Here is a 10,561-nt window from a genome sequence, read left to right on the forward strand (position 1 = left end):
CATGAACACATTGTATAAAAATTGAACAAAGAAAACAAAGTTTATATAAAACAAAAATTATATGTAAAGCTGAGTAACATACAAATTGTTATACATTAAAGAAAAAAAGTGTCAATATAAAAAAAGCAGCAAGTTGTTATCTGTCAAAATAAAAGAAGGTCTAATAGCACTCGTGCAGTAAATGAATCTCATAGTATCAACAAATTGCATATTAAAAGAAGTGCCGAGGTTTTTGAATTATAGAAGCCAGTTCAATAATTGAGGTAAAATGGTAAAATTGTGACACTTTTTTGGAATTAGGATAGTTTTATTTATTGCTGTTGTTATCAACCTAAAGCAGGATTTTATTATGCCTTTCAGTATGGCTTTGAAAAACTGGTATATATATTACCCAAATAAGGCAAATTACTCCTCATCTTGACTTATTTAACGAAAAATTTGCCTTTGTCAAAATATATTTAAAGTTTAAGCAGCTGTAGCTTGAAATCTTAGACCAGCTGGATACCCATAGGACATTTTTTCAGTAGTTCCATATCCATATAAAATTAATCCGAACGTGACGTCAGAATCTGTGTGGTAAATGTGATGATATCCAGGCAAAACTTCAATAGTTACCGTGATGTATTCATCACTTGTTTCGGAGTCTCTGACGGATTTCATAGTGTTCTGATATTTTTGTATGGCTTTGTTGTCTATGAGTATTCCATTAATCAGATATGCTCGTATAGTGATGACGAAATAATGACGAAATAGTGACGTAGATGGCGTGAGAAATCTATAGTCGTTTGAAAACTGTTCTGTTTGAGGTATAAGAGTCATAAAAGTGGACTCGTATGAAGAAAACACAACAGGCATTACGATTTCATTGGCCTTAGCAATGCACGGAAGTTGGTTACCAAACGCATAGTAAAACAAATCGGTAACACCGCCTCGAAGTACATCCAACCCTGCAATAGTCACGTTATTTTGTTTGTGGTTTTGGAATTGAAATTGATAAGTGTCTTGCTGAGATTTGGCAAAATTGGGAATTATGTATTTGAAACTAAGATATTCCACTGGGATCATGTATTCCATGACGCTGTTTGCCTCAAACATGGACGCGTCGCTCGAGCTCCCCGATATGACTGCTATCGGATTAGTGCTTTCTATCAACCCAAAGAGGTAGCCATTCGCACTGAGCTGGATCGTTCGAAAGTCGGCAATCTGCTCAATTTTGAGGACATCGTTTTCAGTATAGTTGGTACCTTTCCATGTTATATAACTTGGAGATGAAAGGATGGTCAGTTTTATTGTGGTATTTCTGTATTGAGATGCGATGGCGATGTTAGCAAAATCGCTGTTTGCTAAGAGATACTTGGTTCCTAGGTACTGTTTTGGATACACGAGAAATCCCTCTGCTGCGGAACAGCCGCATTGAACAACGCAGTGAACACTGATTGGATGCGAGGCACGAATCAACACCGCTTTGCCGAAAATCCCATCCGTATCCATGACAACGGAGACCGGAAGGGAAACCTCTTTCCCCGCGTTGGCAGAGACTTGGAACGTGTTGTTGACTCCTGGATGTAGTGACTCAAAGACCACAAAGGCGTCCTGCTTTGCTGTGATTAATACCTGCACTTTTGAGACAGGCCCTTTGCTTTTTGGAAAGGTGATAAGAAATTCTTTACCGTAATGGCCTGTCAAAAAATTAATCTCGTTGAGAAGAATCATACAAGATAAAAAAATGTTGTTGCAAATTGGTTTGAGTTTTATCTCATAGTTTACGTGTTAGGATATTAACTTGACATTGCCTGTTTGTGGAATTTGATTAAAAGTGCAGTGTTTTGCTATAATAGATAAAGAGTCTTTAAGTACACTAAATGAAAAGGGGGAGTGGTTGAACAGGGGACCTTACCATCATGTCCAGAATCTGGCGGTCCGGTGGTAGAGCAGCCTGGAAAAAAAAAACCGGCGAATTTATTTTCACAAGTAATTTCTATAATAGAGGAGTGTACTTAACCCATTTGTTACTTAGCATGAGGTTTCAAAAAATCAGGTTTCGTAACATCTAGCTTGGTAAAGGCAGAATTTGTGCAAGTCTATCTGAGCAAAAAAGAAATTGAAGAAAAAACAACACTACATTCTGAAAAGGAAATTGAAATCAATTACAGGTAGACAAGTGAATATAGGCCGTGTCACTTCGTTGTTTTATCGTTATTCCTAAGTGAAACAAAATATTGCCCGAAGCGACAATCATGTTTTTTCATGCAGATACCATCTTAATAGCTTATTCAGATGTGTAAATATAAATACAACATTGAAACTTTTTCTGTAGTGTATACGATCTCAAGAAATTTACTTACATTTAGAAAGTCTTTCTTTCAGAGAATTTAACTCTCCTTTGAGGATTTCCATTTTGATGGCCTGGTCTTTCACAATTTCATGTAAAACACTAAGTTCCTTTTTAAGAATGGCATTTTCGTCTGGACCCGTACAAGTATTTGGAACAGGATTTAGTCTTTGACCACGGTACACACCAGTTGATAATAGTAGTATTAGAACTAGGGTCCAAAACGAACACTGTTTTCTGGTCGTCGCCATTTCGCTAATTTGTCAAATGAACTACAACACAGGTGCAGCCCAAAAAATGATCGAGAACCAAGTCAACTGAGTCACTTTAACCAGACTGAATGAAAAGTATGAATATGAGGGCTATGTAAATGTTGTACGCTTGTCATTCTGTGTACGTTTAGCTTGACCCCCTCGCGGATTTTGTTTATCTAAAGGATATTGGTCTGCTCGTTTAGAGGGCCGTTGTTTTGTTAAGGTGTAACATCACATGCTTGAATGGCAGTGGTGGCCCACGGTATGTGTCGGAGTACACCTCGATCTCCAGCTACTTATCAGGAGAACGTTATCTGGAGTGAGTTCACGACAATGGCATCCGATCAGATAAAGCTGGAGATTGTTCACTTTGTCTTGTTCGATTTTTTTCCCGCTACTGGTCGCAACCAGAGGACTAGCCTGAATGTTAGGGGGTGGCATTTTTGGCCTTTATCTTTAATGAAATTTATGTCATGAATGAAAACACAAGAGTCATGTTCTTTTTGTTTGATTTTTTAATTCATGGACGTATTACTTGAAGACTTGTCCATTTGATTGCAAAATGCAGACATAATCAAAATATAAATGTTTGAGATACATATATTTGCGATATCTGTTTGTAATGCAATTTTTTACCATGTTTTTCTTCTGCCGCAAATCACTTATTACCTTTACACAACGGTAACGTAAAAATTAATAAATGGTTAAAAATATAAAATAATGTCATTTGATAAAAGTTAAACAGTTTAAAAAGAAAAGAAAAATCAAAAATAAAAACAAACTTGGTTTATCATTCTGTATAAAAATGGGTGTGCTATTTCATCAGCAGTCGTTATTCGTCTGCATGGTTAAAATTTCAAACTTTTATTTGGTTAAATGATTCATTGATTTTTCGATTTTGTGAGACAAAGTCAGTTAACCCTTCAACACAATTATGGAAAACAGATGACAAAAATGTTCTGGATTAAGTCACAAAATGATTGCTAAATGTTTACAAGATTGTCATAATGCTTTTTTCTATACATATTTAGTACAATAAGTATTTGTTAGTACACTGTAGTCTATTTATTAATAACTTTATTTTATGTAGCAAGATTGTTTGCGTTTCGATTACAAAACAAACTTTCGCAGAAAGGTATTTTGAACCTATAGGGCCTAGAGGGTGAGTTCTTCATTCTAAATGTTTACATGCCGATGTATTTGAAAGTTTGATCAACGCTGCGAAAATATGATTGATTTTCTGGTAAACGTAATTACCGGATCGTGTGCATACCTTTTTTTTTTTGGAAAGGCTATCCCTGATTAAATTAATGTTAAGCAGATATCTTTGAATACTTTGAATAATTTGTAAGCACTCTACACACGTAAATAATTTTTATTTGTCGATAACTGATTATATGTTAACGTTTCATCCTGACTTTGTAGGAGGGTATGATTGTATTTGGCAAAGCTAAATACTGTCTCACCACTTAACTTCCGGCACTTCTTTAAATCTGCTGTTTGCTCGTAAAGAGTTGACTTGGAATTAACTTTGGACTTTCTGGGGGGAAAAACCCCACCGATGACAAATCTGAACAGAATAGAAGCACAGTATATAAAACGGCAGAAAGGGAAACGCAGTCGTTTTGGTTAGTTTAGTATTAATTTAAATACATATATGTATACAACGTTCAAGCTTCCTAACAGACAGAAATTCCCTGTTATGCTTCACCACTGAAAAACAAATATGTAATGCAGGCATGAATTTAAGACGTTAAATCTAAAAAAATTAAGCTCAACATTGAATTAAGGGGTTATATTATAAGTATGAAACAAATTGTTTTGCATACAATTTTAAGACTTGTTGGTCCAACATTACAAGCATTTTCACTTAAACAATGTCTTTCAAAAAAGTGTTAAAAGTTAAAGTAAAACATATTATTATAAGCAATTTACACGCATCATTGAATATTTTAGTAAAGCCAAAGAAGTTACTGTAAATTACGCAATGTCCGTCAAAAACCTTCTTCTTCTTTAATTTCGAAGATTTTGATAATAGTCAATATTTATTTGTTTCATTGATCAACCATTACAAACTGCTAGATTTATAAACTCTGCATACCAGCTCAGGAAAAATAATATTCAAAAGTAAATGTGTTAAAATATTGTACATCAGAAATGTAATTTATCAATGTCCAAACGTTAATATAATATAAATTTGAAATAATGCATGCATAAAGTTACAATGTATAAAGTGACTTATAGGTACAAGAGGCTGGGTTCAAGTTATGATTATTTGACATATACTTTGTATAATATAAATGAAATGTCATTGCACAATATCACTATACATGTAATAAACAATTACTTACTTACTTTCTTACTTATACTTAAGTATAATAAACCTTTCAACGAATATTATTTATAAATTTTGTTTATTTTTCTTTATATGTTTAATGGTGTTTAATTTTTTTCAGTGACTTATAGATAGAATTGTTTGCATAAACAATATATGTGTTGACAAAATAGGGATATTGAAGTAAATTGATTTACAAAACGGATATGAAATTGAGATTCTCTCTCTCTCTCTCTCTCTCTCTCTCTCTCTCTCTCTCTCTCTCTCTCTCTCTCTCTCTCTCTCTCTCTCTCTCTCATATGGATTCTTATTACTGTTTAGTGGAAAGTTTTAATGTTGAATTCAAAAGTGTAAGTGAAATGACAAACGACTTTCGAGGGGATGATCTTTTTGTAACTACATTGTACAATTTAATTAAAAAAAAAAGAATGTATATTTTTTATTAACAAAGTAATACAACCAATAAATTATAGTTTTGATAAATGAGAACAATAAAATATAAATCTTCTTTATCATGACCATTTTACATCTTTATTGAAAAGAAGAGAAACCAGATTGGTAAGAGTGCGAAGAAAGGAAAGGTGCACCCGAAATGAAAGAGCAGTGCTGTAATTGATACAGAACTTAAAGCAAGATTTGTAGAACTAAGCCGGATTTGTAGAAATACATGTATGTAAAAAGAAAAATGTATTTACCTAATATCAAATAAGAAACTGAAGCCGCAGATGGAAAGGCTAAATAAATGTTAATTAAAAACAGGGTTTTCACAACGAGGAGAAGAAGAAAGAAAAAAGGAATATAGGTTTATGGGTATTTTTTTTTAGATTAGGAGTCTTTGTTATGGGCGTTCCTCGTCCAAATCAGTGTTTTTTAAAAACCGTGCATCGCTTTACGAAGGAAAATGAAAAGATATTTTAGATGGGGTGGGGACGCTTATGATATTGTAGAAAGTCTTTAATTTACCTGGTCAGGCAGTGTAGCATATGACTTTATAGACCAATTTTATTGGGTTTTTTAGTTAACTATAAAATTTGATAGATAATTCTATTTTATTGTCATTTCTGACATTTGTTTTTGTTTTTTATTTCTGCTTCTTCGTCAAATGCGGCTCCACCTGCCGCGCTAGCTATATTGCTAGGTACATGTGACGTCACAATATATACAACGTCACAAGTGATTCGACATCAACAGTTTTGTCGCTAATATTGCTAAAGTGAAGTCCTTTTCAGAGTTTGGCTCAGAGAAATTTCACTTTGCGATGTATTCACAGCAAGCGTAAGTAGCGATGTTATGCAGAGCAATATATAGATTATTTATAGTAATATGTTCAAGGTATTTAAAAAAAATGTCCATTTCAATTAACAGACTTCCCACCATTCGGGAGGGTGTACTGTATGAGGACTTAGGAGAAGTTCACGACAAATATTTCGGTAGACCCCAAAGTAAAATTGTTCAAGGTACGCTCTCTTGATGTTTAAAAACGTCTGAAATACGAGTTAATTTCATTCATTCTTAAAAAATCGGTAAAAGGTCACTTTATTGTTGATGTCATTAAAATATTAATAGGAATGACTGCAAAAGAAAAGAGACCCAGAGGTCCGGTGGTAAAGAAGGATAGAGGAAATAAATGGGATGTAAAGAGTGTCAGGTATCTCTCTCTCTCTCTCTCTCTCTCCTTTTTAAACTATTTCCTCTATCGGCCATATCGGGCAAGTCAATAAGCGCCTCTCTCTCTCTCTCTCTCTCTCTCTCTCTCTCTCTCTCGCCTTTTTAAACTATTTCCTCTATCGGCCATATCGGGCAAGTCAATAAGCGCCCCTCCCCCCCCCCTCTCTCTCTCTCATTCTCATACTATAATTTTCCTCTTTTCTGTAAGACTTTCCTCCATTGGAGAAGATAACTTTTTACAGGAAGATTTGGATATAGAAGGTAAATTAAAGATATTGTGTTATACAACTAACATGATAATTGCCATCTTCACATTTGTTGTCAATTAATTAATAATTCCCATATTCATAATTGTTTTAACTTTATTAAGATATTATGGCAAAAGAAAAAAGAGCGTGTCTTCATGGTAGGAAGATCAAGAAAGCAAAAAGCATCAGGTAATAGTTTTTTTTTCTTTCTTTTTTCTTTCTTTCCTTTCTTCATAATTTCTTTATTTTTTAATTGTGCCAATTTTTCTGTTGAAGCCTTTGCGTTATCCAGGAAGATGACGACTTGAAGGTTGAAATGGCAGATGAAGGTAAGTTAACATACTTAATTACCAAATTAACTCGTTTAGCCTAATTTTTGGGTTTTTTTTTTTTTTTGGGTGGGTGGTTGTTTTACATCATCGCAAAACTGAAGGGCGACGATCCACCCCTGTTCAAATTAGGCGCGGATCGCAAACATAGACGAATAATGGGTACATTTAAGAGAATAACATTTTTTTCTTTTTCATGTGAGTTTTGGACGTATTTGTTCTAGATATCATTGCGAAGGAAAAAAGAGCATGCCATCATGGAAGGAACAAAAAGAACATCAAGAACTTCAGGTAATTCTTTCTTCTCTCTCTCCCCTTCTCTCTCCCTCTCTATTAATACATAAAATATATAAATAGATCAATTTTTTGGCCGACGATGTAAATTCGTTTATAAAGAGTGCCCACGAAATCCACAAAAATTGGACACCAGGAATGTTAATGATCCCACGGTATATGTAGAAAGTAAATTATATATCATGTTTAAGATATTTTTTCTATTGATTGAAGTCTTTCAATGATTGAGGAAAATAGGACCCAAGAGACAGAAGTGGCCAAGGAAGGTATATTGCTTATTATTTGACTCCTAGATTTAATATTACTTGATTAATTATACATACTGTTGTCAGGGTTTCCCCTTTTACATGAAAACAGTTTGCCCATCTTGAATTCGTCCAGACAAAGTCGCATTTAAAGATAGTTAATTTGAGACATTGGAATTCGCCAAGTCTGCAATTCACCCGCTGACATCAAGGGCGAAGAGAGCAAAAATAATACGGGGGCAAATATTTCAATGTATACAGCTTAGTACATGTACTAATATTTTGTATTCGTTCATTTATAAGTAGTTCTTTACTCTTTTATGATATTCTAAATCACAAACTAATACACTGTATCTGATTGTATAGATGACAAGATGCCGAGTGTGGCTGAGACAGAGATTCTGCCAGAGAGCAGCGTCCAGCGGCTGGACTTGACAGTAGAACCAGCTACAGCGCATAGTGCAGCTGGAGCATTTGCCTCTCAACCCACACGGAAGACCAAGATCAGCGCATTTGTACCGTAAGGGGACATTTCTTGTTACATGCTGATCAGTGATTAATATGCGTAAATGATATAAAGGCGTGATATCAACTGAGATACTAGTACTGTGCAAAATGTGAAGCGTAAACTATTCCCAACTCATTATTTATTCGTTTAATTTTTTTAAAAATTTGATAGCTATAAAATTTATTTTAAAAAATGAAAATTTAATATAAAATAAGACGAATCATGACAACAAATTACAAAGGATTATACCGGTGCCATGTGCATCATTGATACCACATGTCATAGCGATACAGAGAAAAAAAAGTAAACATGAACGAAAAAATCACATAGTGCGTTAATAATATAATTATTTTCTCTCACAATTATAGCTTATCTAAAGACCATTTCGATTTTTCGCTTCTTGGTGATTAATGTAGATGGATGAAAACAGTTTTATAAAGCAGTTGCGAATTCCAGTATAGATCCAAAAGTGATTTTAAATCTTTTTAAAGAAGAAAGTCATATTCAACAGAAAACATATGTCAAGAAATGCGTTGATATGATATTTTTTCCTTTTACAGAAAAGAAAAGATATTGTCGAGTGAAAACATTGAGGTCGCTAAAAGCTTTGATATATTGACCACTGAACACAAAGATAATGTTGAGACTGTAACAGAGGAAATTCAAAAAAGCCGGATTCACAAACTGCAAGAGTTGCTGGACATCCTGGAGATCCAAATCAAGAATAAAACAGCCTATCTGTCTGCGCCTCCAGAAATGGCACTGAAGGATTTGGAATACAAAAACCAGTTGAGAGAAATATATCGAAAATCGACGCAGTGTTATGGAGATCTGAATAGGGGAAAGACCCAAGGGAAAATAGAGAATAAGCTAGGTCATGAAAAAATCCAGGCAGATCCAAAAAAGGAGAAAATAGATTCTAAGATAGACAAGAGAGAAACACGTGCGCATTCTGACCAAGTCGTTCATGAAATTATCAAAATTCTTGACAAAGCTCGAACACGTGACGGCCATCCTGAAGGCTCCAAAAAGGAAAAGAGTAAACCCAAACACAACGCATCTTTGAAGGATTCTAGAAGCGTGCAACATTGTGGTGGAGAACCGTCTACAAGTACAAATCGTCAGAAAATGCGACAAAAACGAAAAGAGTCAAAGGAAATCTCTGCTTTAATGTCAGAATCCCCTTACGCTGAAAGTATGCGCTGCAAAGAGGTGCACTTACCGCGAATGAAGCTCAGCCCTCACCAGAAAGGAGAGCCTGTTTTCCCTCCAGCACAGAGCAAGAAAATCTGCAAACTCCCGCCAATTCAGGGATCGAAGCAGACGTCTAGTCCAGCATTGGCCGTTTGCACTGTTTCAGACAGAAGCCTTGATACTCTGTCACCAATGGTTCCCCGAACACCGAGTAGGCAAGAGGGCCGACCCGCATGCGCTCCGCGTGTACCCGCAACTCCCGTACCTCGGCAAGTTAGCCCTGGACACGTAGTCCCCGCTGCTGCAAGATCCATGAGCAGGACTGGATCAGGCACATCATCCACACCACTTATTCGTTCTCCATTGATGAACATCCCAACAACATCTCAAGATATCCGCAAATGCCTCCAAGCCCGTAAAAACCCAAAGAAAACCTGAATGAAAAACCTTTCTTCTAAATTTAGTTTGATGATATTGGGAACAGCAGTACTCTTTTGGCTTTAATAGTAAAAACGTACTTTACAACACCCGACAACTATGTTCCAACACGTGTCATATTGTCGGTAATCTGAAACTGTTTTTGTCTCGCTGTTCCTATATATAAGTCATTCATGGCTCTACTACGGTAAATCCTTCGATTTCAACAGCCTGGATTTTTGATGTCGTCATTTCCCATATGAATGATATCATTTCAATGGACCATGTTCTTGTTCATTTACCGTGCAATGGATAAATATCAATCATTAAAACAAAACCTATTTCCCGAAAAACTGGAATGGTGTGTATACATGCAGTCTGTACTTGCAAATCTACAAAATTACATATGGAGGAAACTCGGGCAAAAAGGGACAAGGTGTTCGCAAGGAATCGGTTCCTGCAACTGCTGATTCCGCTTCGCTCTTTTGAAAGAGCATACATCGATTCATGAATGAACTTTCTATATATTAGAAGGTTGCGATCTCAAAGATCATCTGTAAATATTTCATCTGGCAGAGAGAACATGAATGATAACTTGAAACAGTTAGAACTGTGATATCAATTTTTGTATTAGAATGTTGTATGATTAAATAAAAGATATCGCGAGATGTTTTATAATTATGGTTTTGTTCTAATAATTGTTAAAACTATGTGTGACACAATTTCATTTATTGTCA

The 10,561-nt window shown here is 35.2% G+C and overlaps 2 protein-coding genes across 2 annotated transcripts; one reads left to right on the forward strand and one right to left on the reverse strand.

Annotated features, from left to right (window-relative positions):
- Window positions 1–453: 453 nt before the first annotated feature.
- Window positions 454–2,872, reverse strand: LOC128192497 (IgGFc-binding protein-like). The gene is made up of 3 exons (XM_052865218.1): window positions 2,346–2,872; window positions 1,898–1,936; window positions 454–1,679 (listed from the first exon to the last, which is right to left on the reverse strand). Exons 1-3 carry the CDS (start codon window positions 2,581–2,583, stop codon window positions 466–468), a joined length of 1,491 nt encoding a protein of 496 aa, XP_052721178.1. The 5' UTR covers window positions 2,584–2,872; the 3' UTR covers window positions 454–465.
- Window positions 2,873–6,179: 3,307 nt separating this feature from the next.
- On the forward strand, window positions 6,180–10,127 carry LOC128157285 (muscle M-line assembly protein unc-89-like). Its single transcript, XM_052819760.1, has 10 exons — window positions 6,180–6,196; window positions 6,287–6,378; window positions 6,488–6,569; window positions 6,798–6,850; window positions 6,960–7,026; window positions 7,114–7,166; window positions 7,391–7,457; window positions 7,674–7,726; window positions 8,072–8,225; window positions 8,774–10,127. Exons 1-10 carry the CDS (start codon window positions 6,180–6,182, stop codon window positions 9,843–9,845), a joined length of 1,710 nt encoding a protein of 569 aa, XP_052675720.1. The 3' UTR covers window positions 9,846–10,127.
- Window positions 10,128–10,561: the final 434 nt, after the last annotated feature.

The sequence above is a fragment of the Crassostrea angulata genome, chromosome 7, assembly GCF_025612915.1.
Source record: "Crassostrea angulata isolate pt1a10 chromosome 7, ASM2561291v2, whole genome shotgun sequence".
In the NCBI taxonomy this organism is placed as follows: domain Eukaryota; kingdom Metazoa; phylum Mollusca; class Bivalvia; order Ostreida; family Ostreidae; genus Magallana; species Magallana angulata.